The following is a 16,644-nucleotide window of genomic DNA, read 5'->3' as shown; positions in this document are numbered from 1 at the left end:
ACTGTCCACAATGCCACCAATCTTGGTGTCATCTGCAAACTTACTAACCATGCCTCCTAAATTCTCATCCAAATCATTAATATAAATAACAAATAACAGCGGACCCAGCACCGATCCCTGAGGCACACCGCTGGACACAGGCATCCAGTTTGAAAAACAACCCTCTACAACCACCCTCTGTCTTCTGTCGTCAAGCCAATTTTGTATCCAATTGGCTACCTCACCTTGGATCCCATGAGATTTAACCTTATGTAACAACCTACCATGCGGTACCTTGTCAAATGCTTTGCTGAAGTCCATGTAGACCACGTCTACTGCACAGCCCTCATCTATCTTCTTGGTTACCCCTTCAAAAAACTCAATCAAATTCGTGAGACATGATTTTCCTCTCACAAAACCATGCTGACTGTTCCTAATTAGTCCCTGCCTCTCCAAATGCCTGTAGATCCTGTCCCTCAGAATACCCTCTAACAACTTACCCACTACAGATGTCAGGCTCACTGGTCTGTAGTTCCCAGGCTTTTCCCTGCCGCCCTTCTTAAACAAAGGCACAACATTTGCTACCCTCCAATCTTCAGGCACCTCACCTGTAGCGGTGGATGATTCAAATATCTTTGCTAGGGGACCCGCAATTTCCTCCCTAACCTCCCATAACGTCCTGGGATACATTTCATCAGGTCCCGGAGATTTATCTACCTTGATGCGCGTTAAGACTTCCAGCACCTCCCTCTCTGTAATATGTACACTCCTCAAGACATCACTATTTATTTCCCCAAGTTCCCTAACATCCATGCCTTTCTCAACCGTAAATACCGATGTGAAATATTCATTCAGGATCTCACCCATCTCTTGTGGTTCCGCACATAGATGACCTTGTTGATCCTTAAGAGGCCCTACTCTCTCCCTAGTTACCCTTTTGCCCTTTATGTATTTGTAGAAGCTCTTTGGATTCACCTTTGCCTGATCTGCCAAAGCAATCTCATATCCCCTTTTTGCCCTCCTGATTTCTCTCTTAACTCTACTCCGGCAATCTCTATACTCTTCAAGGGATCCACTTGATCCCAGCTGCCTATGCATGTCATATGCCTCCTTCTTCTTTTTGACTAGTGCCTCAATCTCCCGAGTCATCCAAGGTTCCCTACTTCTACCAGCCTTGCCCTTCACTTTATAAGGAATGTGCTTACCCTGAACCCTGGTTAACACACTTTTGAAAGCCTCCCACTTACCAGACGTCCCTTTGCCTGCCAACAGACTCTCCCAATCAACTTCTGAAAGTTCCTGTCTAATACCATCAAAATTGGCCTTTCCCCAATTTAGAATTTTAACTTTTGGGCCAGACCTATCCTTCTCCATAGCTATCTTAAAACTAATGGAATTATGATCACTGGTCCCAAAGTGATCCCTCACTAACACTTCTGTCACCTGCCCTTCCTTATTTCCCAAGAGGAGGTCAAGTTTTGCCCCCTCTCTAGTCGGGCCATCCACATACTGAATGAGAAATTCCTCCTGAATACACTCAACAAATTTCTCTCCATCCAAGCCCCTAATGCTATGGCTGTCCCAGTCAATGTAGAGGGAGCTTTACTCTGTATCTAATCCGTGCTGTACCTGCCCTGGGAGTGTTTGATGGGACAGTGTAGAGGGAGCTTTACTCTGTATCTAACCCGTGTTGTACCTGCCCTGGGAGTGTTTGATGGGACAGTGTAGAGGGAGCTTTACTCTGTATCTAACCCGTGTTGTACCTGCCCTGGGAGTGTTTGATGGGACAGTGTAGAGGGAGCTTTACTCTGTATCTAACCCGTGCTGTACCTGCCCTGGGAGTGTTTGATGGGACAGTGTAGAGGGAGCTTTACTCTGTATCTAACCCGTGCTGTACCTGCCCTGGGAGTGTTTGATGGGACAGTGTAGAGGGAGCTTTACTCTGTATCTAACCCTGTACCTGCCCTGGGAGTGTTTGATGGGACAGTGTAGAGGGAGCTTTACTCTGTATCTAACCCTGTACCTGCCCTGGGAGTGTTTGATGGGACAGTGTAGAGGGAGCTTTACTCTGTATCTAACCCTGTACCTGCCCTGGGAGTGTTTGATGGGACAGTGTGAGAATCCCTACGTGGTCAGTTTTTGGTAAAATATTAAAATGCCTACGTGGCAAAGAAGCAGAATGCAAAATGGTTAGAAAGGGTTAATTAGTTAGTAACTGAGATTGATACAAGTGGCCTGGCCCTCCTGCTGGGCCATATGTTTGCTTAGTCAGCAGGCCTGCATTGTCTTATCAATGATAGGTCTTTGATGTGAGTCAAGGACTGGTCTGAATGTCTCCATGTTTATGGCAGATCAATATAGGGAACGAGCTTAGCCAAAGTTGAAAGACATTCCAGGTTGGGAGATAAGGAACAGAAGGAACAGGGAAGAACATTCCAAGTTGGAAAGTGAGGAAGTTATCCCCTTTGATGTCTAACAGCAGCATGATCAGCACATGATTATTTATGATTGGCCGGAAATAATGTAACCTCGCATGGCAACCTATGCCCGGCTTATGATTGGTGTTGACCCTCGTTAAGTATGTTCCAACCCCTATTCATCTGTATAAAAACGTGTGGATTTCTGTATGTTGTTGTTCTTGCTCTGCCAGCATAGAGGGACTCTATCAGGAGTCCAAATCAATGCTGCAGACTAAGAACCCTGCTATTAAAGATGTGTTGGACTTTAAAATGTATTCGACTTCAGTTATTACTGAACCAGACTGAGGGGAAAGAATCCGGATCGTCAAGTGTAGAGGGAGCTTTTCTCTGTATCTAATTATAATGTTTGCCTGTTGACTGCCCAGCATGAACGGAGCAGTTAGGGAGACAAAAAATCGTCTTCTTTGACTTTTAAACCTGGGAGGAGACTTCAGGGAGGAGATCTTGTCGAGGTCTATGAGATAGTGAAGGGAATGTAAAAAGGCAAATCTGGAATGTTACTTTAAATTGAACTGCAAGAGCAGGACATAGGTTCAAACAATTGAAAGCTAAATTTAGGAGTGATATGTAGGTGTCCAGGACAAGGACATGGATAAAAAATAATAATAATAATAAATCCAATAGGGAATTCAGGAGAAACTTCTTTACCCAGAGAGTGGTGAGAATGTGGAACTCGCTCCCACAAGGAGTAGTTGAGGCGAATAACAGAGATACATTTAAGAGGAAACTAGATAAACACATGAGAGAGAAAGGAATAGAAGGATTGGGTTACAAACATATGAATTAAGAGCAGGTGTAGGCCATTCGGCCCCTCGAGTCTGCTCTGCCATTTGATAAGATCATGGCTGATCTGATTGCGACCTCAACCCTCCTTTCCCCGCCTACCTACTATAACCTTTGACTCCCTTGTTAATCAGGAATCTATCTAACTCAGCCTTAAAAATATTCAATGACCCTGCCTCCACCGCTCTCTGGGGAAGGGAGTTCCACAGACTCACAACCCTCTGAGAGAAAAGATTTCTCCTCATCTCCGTCTTAAATGGGAGACCCCTTATTTTTAAACTGTGGCCCCTAGTTCTAGTCTCTCCCACAAGGGGAAACATCCTCTCAGCATCTACCCCTTCTAGTCCCCTTAGGATCTTATATGTTTCAATAAGATCACCTCTCATTCTTCTAAACTCCAGTGTATACAGGCCCAACTTGTCCAACCTTTCCTTATAAGATAACCCCCTCATCCCAGGAATCAGTCGAGTGAACCTTCTCTGAACTGCCTCCAAAGCAATTATGTCCTTTCTTAAATAAGGAGACCAAAACTGCACACAGTATTCTAGATGTGGTCTCACCAATGCCCTGTACAACTGTAGCAAAACATCTCTACTTTTATATTCCATTCCCCTTGCAATAAATGATAACATTCCATTTGCCTTCCTAATCACTTGCTGTACCTGTATACTAACTTTTTGTGATTCATGTACTAGGACACCCAGATCCCTCCATACCTCAGAGTTCTGCAATCTCTCTCCATTTAAATAATATACTGCTTTTCTATTCCTCCTGCCAAAGTGGACAAGTTAGATGAAGAAGGGTGGGAGGAGGCTCGTGTGGAGCATAAATGCCGGCACGGACCAGTTGGGCCGAATGGCCTGTTTCTGTGCTGTATGTATTATGTAAGGGGGCATAACCTTAAAATTAGAGCCAGGCCATTCAGGGGTGATGTCAGGAAGCACTTCTTCACACAAAGGGGAGTGGGAATCTGGAACTCTCTCCCCCAAAAAAAGCTGTGGATGCTGGGAGTCGATTGAAAATTTCAAAGCTGAGATTGATCGATTTTTTGTTGGGTAAGGGGATTAAAGGATTACAGAACCAAAGCAGGTAAATGGAGTTAAGATATAGATCAGCCATGATCTAATTGAATGCTGGTACAGGCTCGAGGGGCTGAATGGCCTCCTCCTGTTCCTATGTTTTGTCTTTTGGGTGAAACGTTAAACCAAGGTCCCGTCTGCGTTTCTCAGGTGGACGTAAAAGACCCCACGGGCACTATTGGGAAAAGAGCAGGAGAGTTCTCCCCTGTGTCCTGGCCAATATTTATCTCTCAACCAACATCATTAAAAAGCAGATTATCTGGTCACTATCACATTGCTGTTTGTGGGATCTTGCTGTGTACAAATTGACTGCCGTGTTTACAACAGTGACTGCACTTCAAAAGTTCTTCACTGGTTGTAAAGCGCTTTGGGACGTCCTGAGGTTGTGAAAGGCGCTATATAAATGCAGGCTCTTCCTTTCTTTTCCTATGATATCAGGAAATGCATCATCACACTCAGAATGGACTCCAAGATGGAGAAATGGGGGTAAAGCCCCTGGAGAACCATTTCGATGCAGCAAGGAGATGGAGGGCGGGGGGAGGGGAAGTTTAGGGTCTCTGTGGATGGGTGAACCAAGATGGGCTGAATGGTTCATCCCATCCGTAATTATCTTGTGATTTGCCCTTTGCAGGATTTGTGTGCCAATTGACTGTCCGTTGGTTGGCTTTAGATAACGACAGTGCCTACAGTTAGTAGTCCATTGCTTCGGGACATCCCAAGGGCATGAGGTTATGGGGTACGGTGTCGTGCTGGTTATGTTTCTGGTCTAGTAATCCAGAGGCCTGGACTAGTAATCCAGTAGAACGTGAGTTCAAATCCCACCATGGGCAGTTTGAGAAACATAGAAAATAGGAGCAGGAGTAGGCCATTCGGCCCTTCGAGCCTGCTCCGCCATTCAATATGATCATGGCTGATCCTCTATCTCAATACCAAATTCCCACTCTCTCCCCATACCCCTTGATGCCTTTTGTGTCTAGAAATCTATCTAGCTCCTTCTTAAATATATTTAGTGATTGGCCTCCACAGCCTTCTGTGGTAGAGAATTCCACAGGTTCACCACCCTCTGAGTGAAGAAATTTCTCCTCATCTCAGTCCTAAATGCCCTACCCCGTATCCTGAGACTGTGACCCCTCGTTCTGGACCCTCCAGCCAGAAGAAACAGGAGAATTTGAATTCAGTTTAAAATAAAAAGCCGGCCTCAGTAAAAGTGACCGTGTTAGCTGTCGGATTGTCGTTAAAAACCCAACTGGTTTCACTAATGTCCTTTAGGGGACGGAGACCTGCTGGTCCGGCCCTGTATGTGACTCAAAGTGGCCACTCAGTTGTATCAATCTGCTACCCAGCAGGTTCAAGAAGGGGGCCCATCACCACCTTCTCAGGGCAACTAGGGGATGGGTTATAAATGCCGGCCTTGCCAGCGACGCCCACAGTCTGAGAATGAACTTTTAAAAAGCGCTGCATAAATTCAGGCTTTCTTTCATTCCATAATTTATATAACATGACAATAATTAAGACTATGTAGATTATATATGGGGAGCCCCCCCTCTCAGGTACGGTGTGACTACACTTCAAAAATACTTCATTGGCTGTAAATCGCTTTGGGACGTCCTGTGGTCGTGAACAGCGTTATATAAAAGGGAGTTCTTTCTATACGGTGGGGGGTTTTCCTCATCTCATGTCCGGGCCTGTTACCCACTAATCGAGAGAGATTCAAAAGCAAAATACCGCGGATGCTGGAAATCTGAAACAAAAACAGGAAATGCTGGAAAACTCTCAGCCAGTGAGGCAGCTTCTGTGGAGAGAGAGAAACAGAGTTAACGTTTCAGGTCGATGACCTTTCGTCAGAACTGGAAGACGTTAAATGAGATAAAGTTTTTAAGCAGGTACAGAGCCAGGGAAAGAGGGGGAGGGAGAAAAGGGGTGGTCTGTGACAGGGTGGAGGACAAGAATGATTAAATGACAAAAGGCAAGGAGGGTGGTAATGGGACAGATTGAGAAACAAAAGATTGGTCAGGAGTAGCTGTAAATGGCAGCAGCAGAACCATTACCAGCACTGGCTGACCGGAGAAATGGGAGCAGTGGTTATGATCTGAAGTTATTGAAATCAATGTTGAGTCTGGAAAGTCCCTCATGAAAAGATAAGGCGCTGTTCCTCCACAGAGATTGATTGCTGGGATTGGTCAACTCCCATTATCGTTGCCAGGATGGTAAGATGCGAATTAGACAGAGCGTGGTCTTTTTTTTTGATCCAGCAATTCCTATCTTCCCCTGTCGGCTGCCTATAAGGGATGGGTGTTTGGAGAGAGTTGTGTGACTGATGTGAGACAGCTGGGAAGGGGAGTGACAGGAGAGAGAGAGAGAGAGAGGGGCAGAGATATACGGGGGACATCACCTGCCCCTGGGACTGAGCAGAGGGGGCAATCATGGTCTCGGCACTCAAGCAGGTCACCTCCAACCTTTAGTACAACCCCCCACCCCCCCCCCCTTATACCCCCACCCTCAAAAAAAAAAGTTACATTTGAAAACAAGGGCAAAGGAACCAAGGAAGAGGGAGCAGGAGCTGGCGAGGGAGACCCGGGGAGTCTCTGAAGGTGTGGAGAGAGGGGGCAGACCAACAGCTCGAACCGGTTAAAATAAACTACTCGCCAGAGGCTTCCTCAAAAATAACACCCCTCGCCCCAAAACATCTCAACCGGAAAAAAATCCCCAGGAAAACGTTGTGTTTTGTTTTTGAAAGAAGTTGAGGTACGGCAAACTTTTTTTTTCACCCTTTGCAAAAACTTTTTTTTGGAAAAAAAAGTAGAAATTCGTTCTTATTTTAAAATTATTCGTCTTCCGAAAGTTTATCCCCCACCCCCCGCACGATATTTTTGTCTGTTTGACGGATTTATTGAAGCCCAATCGAAGTGTTTTTCCTCCCTCGCTTCTCCCCATCTTTTATTCAATTCGATAGAAGTTTTCCAAACATAAAAAAAACTTTTTGCCCAGTTTTAAAAATACAAGTTGAGTTGGATTGGACCTCCCCTCTTCTCTCTTTCTCCGCTTTATCAACAACAGAAAACTTTTTGCCAAGTTTTTACAAAACCAGTTGAATTGGGTTAATCTGCCCTCCCTCCCTCCCCTCTTGCCTTCTATTAATTGTAAGTTGTTGAGGTTTCTGCACCATGCACACTGCCCAGACCACCCTAACCCTAAAGAAGGGCAGCGATGAGTTCAGCAGGAGCTCCTTGCAATCCTCTGGCAGGGCCAGGTTGGCGGGGGTAGCGCCCGCCAGCCCCACCGTGCCCCCCAAGAGGGCCAGGGTCCACGGGGACCAGGTGGTACCCGAGCTGGGCAGCAGAGAAACCTCCCAGCCCCCGGCCTTCCTCAGGAAGCTCAAGAACGCGGCCATCGGTAGCGGCTGCGACATCAGGCTGAAGGTGGCCGTGACGGGGACCCCTTCGCCCTTCCTCGCCTGGTTCAAGAACAACCGTCCCCTGGTCCAGGAACGCGGGGAGTACGGAACGCTGTGGATCCGGGACTGCAAACCCACTGACGCCGGAGTCTACACCTGCATGGCCCGGAATCGCCTGGGCGAAGCCCGCACGTCGGCCGTGCTCGCCGTCTTGGAGATGGAAGGTAGGACTTGTCTGAGGGAGGTGAGGGGATGAGGAGGGGAGGGGCAGTGTGGTCTCGGTCGGTACATTGGCTTCCGGTCCGGCAACGCCTCGATCATAAAATTCTCATCCTTTTTAAATCCCTCCATGGCCTCGCCCCCTCCCTATCTCTGTAACCTCCTCCAGACCCACAACCCTCCGAGATCTCTGCGCTCCTCCAATTCTGGCCTCTTGCGCGTCCCCGATTTTAATCGCTCCACCGTTGGCGGCCGTGCATTCAGCTGCCTGGGCCCCAAGCTCTGGAATTCCCTCCCTAAACCTCTCCGCCTCTGTCTCTTCCTTTAAGACTCTCCTTAAAACCTACCCTTTTTGAACAAGCATTAATATCTCCTTATGCGGCTTGGTGTGAATTTTTGTCTGATAACGATCCTGTGAAGCGCCTTGGAACGTTTTACTATGTTAGAGGCATTGTATTAATGCACGTTTATCAATAAAATGGACTTGCTGAGGAGGATTAGAAGCTGAAAAATTTTGGAGGTAGGTTATTGGATACCCGGGAGTGAGCTACAGGCCAGAATCCAATCGAAGGATTAGAACGTTTTTTTCCCCCTTATTTGTTCTTGAGCAGTGAGCGATACTGGCTAGGCCGGATTTTATTGCTAATTCAGAGTAACCGTGACACACGAGCGACTTAGAGAACTTTTAAGAGTGTAGTCTGAGGCCGGAGTCGCGTGCTGGCCAAACCTGTTAGAGGGGCATTAGTGAACCAGTTGGGTTTTTATTGTCAATCTGGCAGCTTTGATCATTCTCCCCCATTCCAGCCCACATAAATTACCAAATTTACGGAATTCAAATTCGCAACAAGGTGGGATTTGAGTCGACAGAAGTGAATTGACTAAAAGCCAGTGGACAGGTACAAAAAGTAATATAAAAAGTAATGAAAAAGGCCAATGGAATGTTGGCCTTTATCTCAAGAGGGCTGGAATACAAAGGGGTGGAAGTGATGTTACAGTTATATAAAGCTCTAGTCAGACCCCATCTGGAGACTGGGTTCAGTTCTGGGCACCGCACCTCAGGAAGGATATATTGGCCTTGGAGGGGGCACAGCGCAGATTCACCAGAATGATACCGGGGCTAAAAGGGTTAAATTATGAGGACAGGTTGCACAGGCTAGGCTTGTATTCCCTCGAGTGTAGAAGATTACGGGTTGATCTAATCGAGGTGTTTTAAAATGATAGAAGGATTTGACAGGGTTGATCGAGAGAAACTATCTCCTCTGGTGGGGAGAGTCCAGAAGAAAGGGGGCAGAACCTTAAAATTAGAGCTAGAATGTTCAGGGGTGATGTCAGGAAACATTTTTTCGCATAAAGGGGAGTGGAAATCTGGAACTCTCTCTCCCCCCCCCCCAAAAGGCTGTGGATGCTGGGGGACAATTGGAATTTTCAGGACTGAGATCGATAGATTTTTGACAGGCGAGGGTGTGAAGGGATATGGAGCAAATGAGGGTAAATAGAGTTGAGGTACAGATCAACCAGTTGTCTAATTGAATGGCAGAACAGGCTCGAAGGGCTGAATGGCCTCCTCCTGTTCCTATAACGGGTACCTGGGAGTGAATTACAGCCTGGAATCTAATTGAGGGTGTTTGAATTGTATTGCAAACCAGAAGAATGACCTTTAATGCTTCATAATGTGCAATCAGTTGATATGGTGGCCACTGGATTATCTCATGCTATTGATGGATGGTGATGTTTGCACAATGTGTTCATGGTTTGTGGTGATATGACCATAGTTTTATGTGACTGTGATGTGTAGCGTGTTCTGTGGGCATCGTCTGTGTTTCAGTGACATTGGTCAGTACTTAATTTGGATTTCAAAAGAAAAAGAAAGAATGAACTTACATTTATATCGTTCCTTTCACGACCTCAGGACGTCCCAAAGCACTTTACAACCAATGAGGTGCTTTTGAAGTGTGGTCACTCTTGTAATGTAGGAAACGCAGCAGCCAATTTGCACACAGCAAGATCCCACAAACAGCAATCAGATAATCTGTTTTTTTAATGATGTTGGTTGAGGGATAAATATTGGCCCAGGACACCGGGGAGAACTCCCCCTGCTCTTCTTCAAAATAGTGGCCGTGGGATCTTTTACGTCCACCCGAAAGGGCAGACAGGACCTCACTTTAAAGTCCCATCTGAAAGACGGCACCTCCAACAGTGCAGCACTCCCTCAGTACTGGCACTGGGAGTGTTGGCCTGGATTATGTGCTCAAGCCTCTGGAGCGGGGACTATGAACCCCACGACCCTCGGCCCACTGAGCCACAGCTGACGCCATTTACAGAATGTTTTCTGGAGGTTGTGTTCTGTGTCAGGCTTACGGCGTCTGTGCTGTGTGGCCCCATCTGCAAATAACAGTGGAGGAAGTTTGCCTGTCTGAGGGGAGGGGGGGGGGAGACACGATCCGTGTTTGGTGGGGGGGGGTGGGGCGAGACGTTTGGGGAATGGAATGTGTAGCAAGAGAAGGACACGTTAGCTAAAACCCTCTGGAGATGGTCGGCTTGTGCGTGTGTGTGTCTGACATGTGTAAGCAGAGAGGATCGTTGCTCTGTTCCACTTTCACAGAGTGCGGCATGGAGAGTTTTCCTTTCGCTGTGTTATTCTCCATTTATACATCTTGGTGTCTGATCAACTTCCCACTTAAACTGACTGTGCACATTTCTGCTGGCTACGTGACGTTCCATTCATGCTCACTCCCTCCCTCGCTCTCCTCCTCTCTCCCTTGCTCTCTGCCTGTCTTGCTGTCTCCCTCGCCCTCCGCGTGCGCCCCCCCTCGCCCTCCGCGTGCGCCCCCTCGCCCTCCGCGTGCGCCCCCTCGCCCTCCGCGTGCGCCCCCCTCGCCCTCCGCGTGCGCCCCCCTCGCCCTCCGCGTGCGCCCCCTCGCCCTCCGCGTGCGCCCCTCTCGCCCTCCGCGTGCGCCCCCCTCGCCCTCCGCGTGCGCCCCCCTCGCCCTCCGCGTGCGCCCCCTCGCCCTCCGCGTGCGCCCCCCCTCGCCCTCCGCGTGCGCCCCCCCTCGCCCTCCGCGAGCGCCCCCCCTCGCCCTCCGCGAGCGCCCCCCCTCGCCCTCCGCGAGCGCCCCCCCTCGCCCTCCGCGAGCGCCCCCCCTCGCCCTCCGCGAGCGCCCCCCCTCGCCCTCCGCGAGCGCCCCCCCTCGCCCTCCGCGAGCGCCCCCCCTCGCCCTCCGCGAGCGCCCCCCCTCGCCCTCCGCGAGCGCCCCCCCTCGCCCTCCGCGAGCGCCCCCCCTCGCCCTCCGCGAGCGCCCCCCGCGCTCTCTCTCTGACACACTCTTCCCATGCTCGTTTCCTTGGCTCTTTCATATCTCTCTTTTCTATCTCTCTCTCTCTCTGACGCTCTCTCACACACTCCACGCCTCTTTCTCTCTCTCTCTCGCTCCCTCTCGATTCACACACACTCTGTGTCTGTCTGAGTTTCCCTCTGTTCTATTTCAGTCTCTCTCTATCTCTGCGCCTGTCCCCTTTTCACTCTCTTTCCCGGACACTTGCAATGCCTCTTCATTTCATTGCTTACCTATCCTCTTTCTCTCTGCTCTGTTTCATTCTCACTCACACATTCACACTCTCTGCGTCTCTCTTTCTTTTATTCTCAGACAGTCTCTGTTGTCTCTCTTTATCTCTCACCCTCACGTACATACTCTGGCTTCCTCCCTCTGCGCCTCTGCTCAGTTTCTCTTTTTTCTGTTGCTCATTTTCCACACACCTTCCATGTCTCTTCTCTCTGTATCTCTCCCTCCCACACACACTCTATTTCTCACTCACTCAGACACTGTCATAGAACCATAGAATCTTACAGCACAGAAGGAGGCCATTCAGCCCATCATGCCTGTGCCGGCTCTTTGAAAGAGCTATCCAATTAGACCCGTTCCCCTGCTCTTTCCCCATTAGCCCTGTATTTTTTTTTCCTTTTCAAGTATTTATCCAATTCCCATTTGAAAGTTATTATTGAATCTGCTTCCACCGCCCTTTCAGGCAGCGCGTTCCAGATCATAGCAACTCGCTGTGTTTAAAAAACATTTCCTCATCTCCCCTTTGGCTCTTTTATCAATCACTTTAAATCTGTGTCCTCTGGTTACCGACCCTCCTGCCACTGGAAACGGTTTCTCCCCATCGACTATCGAGACCCTACATCATTTTGAACACCTCTATTAAATCTCCCCTTAACCTTCTCTGCTCTTGAGGAGAACAATCCCAGCTTCTCCAGTCTCTCCACATAACTGAAGTCCCTCATCCCTGATACCATTCTAGTAAATCTCCTCTGCACCCTCTCTAAGGCCTTGACACCCTTCCTAAAGTGCGGTGCCCAGAATTGAACACAATACTCCAGCTGAGACCTCCTGCCTATCTTTCTGTCTCAGATTCTCTTGCATTTCCCCCTTGCCTGTTTTATCTCTCTATTGTCTCTCTCCCTCACTCAGGGCTTGTAATTTTTTTTATTTGTTCATGGGATGTGGGCGTCGCTGGCGAGGCTGGCATTTATTGCCCATCCCTAATTGCCCTTGAGAAGGTGGTGGTGAGCCGCCTTCTTGAACCGCTGCAGTCCGTGTGGTGACGGTTCTCCCACAGTGCTGTTAGGAAGGGAGTTCCAGGATTTTGACCCAGCGACGATGAAGGAACGGCCGATATATTTCCAAGTCGGGATGGTGTGTGACTTGGAGGGGAACGTGCAGGTGGTGTTGTTCCCATTTGCCTGCTGCTCTTGTCCTTCTAGGTGGTAGAGGTCGCGGGTTTGGGAGGTGCTGTCGAAGAAGCCTTGGCGAGTTGCTGCAGTGCATCCTGTGGATGGTACACACTGCAGCCATTGTGCACCGGTGGTGAAGGGAATGAATGTTTAGGGTGGTGGATGGGGTGCCAATAAAGCAGGCTGCTTTGACCTAGATGGTGTCGAGCTTCTTGAGTGTTGTTGGAGCTGCACTCATCCAGGCAAGTGGAAAGTATTCCATCACACTCCTGACCTGTGCCTTGTAGATGGTGGAAAGGCTTTGGGGAGTCAGGAGGTGAGTCACTCGCCGCAGAATATCCAGCCTCTGACCTGCTCTCGTAGCCACAGTATTTAAATGGCTGGCCCAGTTAAGTTTCTGGTCAATGGTGACCCCCAGGATGTTGATGGTGGGGGATTCGGTGATGGTAATACCGTTGAATGTCATGGGGAGGTGGTTAGACTCTCTCTTGTTGGAGATGGTCGTTGCCTGACACTTGTCTGGCACGAATGTTACTTGCCACTTATGAGCCCATGCCTGGATGTTGTCCAGGTCTTGCTGCATGCGGGCTCGGACTGCTTCATTATTTGAGAGGTTGCGAATGGAACTGAACACTGTGCAATCATCAGCGAACATTCCCATTTCTGACCTTATGATAGAGGGAAAGTCATTGATGAAGCAGCTGAAGATGGTTGGGCCTGGGACACTGCCCTGAGGAACTCCTGCAGCAATGTCCTGGGGCTGAGATGAATGGCCTCCAACAACCACTACCATCTTCCTTTGTGCTAGGTATGACTCCAGCCACTGGAGAGTTTTCCCCCTGATTCCCATTGACTTCATGTGTTACATGGAGGAGTGAAAATAATGAGAAATTCTGCGTTATTACTCTACAGTTTTTGCAGTAAACCACTTGACAAATGCAGGGTAGCATAGAATTGATACTTGCACAGTCTGTAGCTTTCTTCCACCCTGCTCCTAAATAGCTTGGTCTCAGAAATGGCCAGAGGTTCCACCCTACCACTGCTGTCAGGCATGAAAGGCAATCCCCAGTATGAAATCTGGCCAGGGCATTAACTAATCAAAGGCCTCAGGCAGAATGACACTGAGGAATGGAGTATCTATAAGCATCAAGTGTGGGTACAAGCACAAGGGTGGGTACAGGTACGAGGAGGTGGGTACAAGTCTGTCCAGGTGGGTACAGATGTGTCCAGGCAAATGCAGACATGTAGGTGTGGGTACAAGTATTGCTGTGGGTACAGATATAGTTACATTGTTGGCATTAGTACAAGCGTGTGAGTGTGGGCACAGGCATGTGAGTGTGAGCATGGATATGTGGGTATGTGTTTTTGGATATAGGTACATGTGTGTGTATGGATGTGGGTACAAGTGTGAGGGTATGGGAGTGGGTACAGATGTGTGTGGGAGTGGGTACAGATGTATGGGGGAGGGTAAAGGTGTGGGGGAGTGGGTACAGATGTGTGGGGGAGGGTACAGGTATGGGGTGTAGGTACAGATGTGTGGGGGAGGGTACAAATGTGCGGTGTGGGTACAGATGTGTGGGGGAGGGTACAGGTGTTGGTGGTGCTGGAGTACAGATGTGGTTTTAGTGTAAATGTGGATGAGGGTACAGAAACGCTGAGGTTACAGGTGCGAGTGTGTGTGGGTGCGAGTGTGGGTGGGTGCGAGTGTGGGTGGGTGCGAGTGTGGGTGGGTGCGAGTGTGGGTGGGTGCGAGTGTGGGTGGGTGCGAGTGTGGGTGGGTGCGAGTGTGGGTGGGTGCGAGTGTGGGTGGGTGCGAGTGTGGGTGGGTGCGAGTGTGTGCGGGTGGGTGCGAGTGTGTGCGGGTGGGTGCGAGGGTGTGCGGGTGGGTGCGAGGGTGTGCGGGTGGGTGCGAGGGTGTGCGGGTGGGTGCGAGGGTGTGCGGGTGGGTGCGAGGGTGTGCGGGTGGGTGCGAGGGTGTGCGGGTGGGTGCGAGGGTGTGCGGGTGGGTGCGAGGGTGTGCGGGTGGGTGCGAGGGTGTGCGGGTGGGTGCGAGGGTGTGCGGGTGGGTGCGAGGGTGTGCGGGTGGGTGCGAGGGTGTGCGGGTGGGTGCGAGGGTGTGCGGGTGGGTGCGAGGGTGTGCGGGTGGGTGCGAGGGTGTGCGGGTGGGTGCGAGGGTGTGCGGGTGGGTGCGAGGGTGTGCGGGTGGGTGCGAGGGTGTGCGGGTGGGTGCGAGGGTGTGCGGGTGGGTGCGAGGGTGTGCGGGTGGGTGCGAGGGTGTGCGGGTGGGTGCGAGGGTGTGCGGGTGGGTGCGAGGGTGTGCGGGTGGGTGCGAGGGTGTGCGGGTGGGTGCGAGGGTGTGCGGGTGGGTGCGAGGGTGTGCGGGTGGGTGCGAGGGTGTGCGGGTGGGTGCGAGGGTGTGCGGGTGGGTGCGAGGGTGTGCGGGTGGGTGCGAGGGTGTGCGGGTGGGTGCGAGGGTGTGCGGGTGGGTGCGAGGGTGTGCGGGTGGGTGCGAGGGTGTGCGGGTGGGTGCGAGGGTGTGCGGGTGGGTGCGAGGGTGTGCGGGTGGGTGCGAGGGTGTGCGGGTGGGTGCGAGGGTGTGCGGGTGGGTGCGAGGGTGTGCGGGTGGGTGCGAGGGTGTGCGGGTGGGTGCGAGGGTGTGCGGGTGGGTGCGAGGGTGTGCGGGTGGGTGCGAGGGTGTGCGGGTGGGTGCGAGGGTGTGCGGGTGGGTGCGAGGGTGTGCGGGTGGGTGCGAGGGTGTGCGGGTGGGTGCGAGGGTGTGCGGGTGGGTGCGAGGGTGTGCGGGTGGGTGCGAGGGTGTGCGGGTGGGTGCGAGGGTGTGCGGGTGGGTGCGAGGGTGTGCGGGTGGGTGGGTTTTGTATTATTCAATCCTAGAATTATAAAAGAGAATGAAGGAAGTGATTAGGAGATGTGTTTTAACGCGGGGAGTAGTTGGGGAATGGAATGTGTGTCCAGAAACATCGGGGAAGCAGAATCCATAATATCTCTTGAAAAGAAAGTGGATAAATATTTGAAGAAGAAAAAATATTTCAAAGTGTCTGGGCGAAAGAGCAGGCGGAAGAGAGGTCTTTCAGAGAGCTGGCACAGGTGCAATGGCCTCTTTCTGTGCTGTAGACGTTTATGATTCCATGAAATTACGGCACGGAGGGAGTCTGCTCAGTCCATTCTGTGTCTGGGCCAATGCGAACTCTTCACCAGGATGTACGTTCTCTCTAATCACATTTCCCTGCCCTTTCCCTTTTTATACTCTTTTTGTTTCGAAACATTTATCTGATTCCCTTTTAAATGATGTTACAGGGGCTGGAATTCTGCAATGGCTCCCACCTGGTCCCCTGGAATAACTCTGACACTCCTGTCCCTCTCCCTCCGGAGATCTGGCGGTAGATTGGTGGAATCCACCCACGCAATTTCCACCTCATAGTTGTGGCAAAGCATTCCGTGTTCCAGCAACCTTCTCAAGATAATGAGCCGGTGAGGACGGCCTCAACCGGGATCTTGGGTTCGTGTCACGCTACGTGTAACCCCACCTGACGTAGAGTCATCCAGACTCAAGTCGTAGTTGGCTTGTTCTCCATACACAGATGCGGCCGGACCTGCTGCGATTTCCAGCAAAAAAAAGTTATCTGTTTTTAATACAACTGGTCATTCTCTCTCTCTCTCTCTCTCTCTCTCTCTGTGTCTTTCTGATTTGACCCCTTGTGACCCACCTCAGTATTCTTGGATGTAATGTTTCCTTGACTAACCTGTCTGAACACCATTCACTCCTTTGATTGCTGTGATTATCTGTCTGCCGAGGCAGTTGGAGAGATTATCTGTAATCACCAGGCATTGTTCTCTGACTATATATGCTGTGCCTTTATGCAACCCTTCACTCACCTGACGAAGGAGCAAAGCTCCGAAAGCTTGTGATTTCAAATAAAGCTGTTGGACTATAACCTGGTGTTGTGCGACTCCTTGCGT

General features: G+C 50.3%; 1 protein-coding gene across 5 annotated transcripts in view; it reads left to right on the top strand.

Annotated features, from left to right (window-relative positions):
• The first annotated feature begins 6,664 nt into the window (after nt 1–6,664).
• spega (striated muscle enriched protein kinase a) overlaps nt 6,665–16,644 on the top strand; it is a 347,514-nt gene continuing 337,534 nt past the window's right edge. For all 5 annotated transcript variants that reach the window (XM_067986976.1, XM_067986975.1, XM_067986974.1 and 2 more), the window contains exon 1: nt 6,665–7,939. In XM_067986976.1, the coding sequence (XP_067843077.1) occupies nt 7,486–7,939 (454 nt within the window). In that variant the 5' untranslated portion in view covers nt 6,665–7,485. The remainder of the gene's footprint in view (nt 7,940–16,644) is intronic.

This window comes from Heptranchias perlo, chromosome 7 (assembly GCF_035084215.1).
Source record: "Heptranchias perlo isolate sHepPer1 chromosome 7, sHepPer1.hap1, whole genome shotgun sequence".
Classification (NCBI taxonomy): Eukaryota; Metazoa; Chordata; class Chondrichthyes; order Hexanchiformes; family Hexanchidae; genus Heptranchias; species Heptranchias perlo.
Note: the sequence above shows the minus strand (reverse complement) of the source record. Positions and strands in the feature narration are given on the sequence as shown.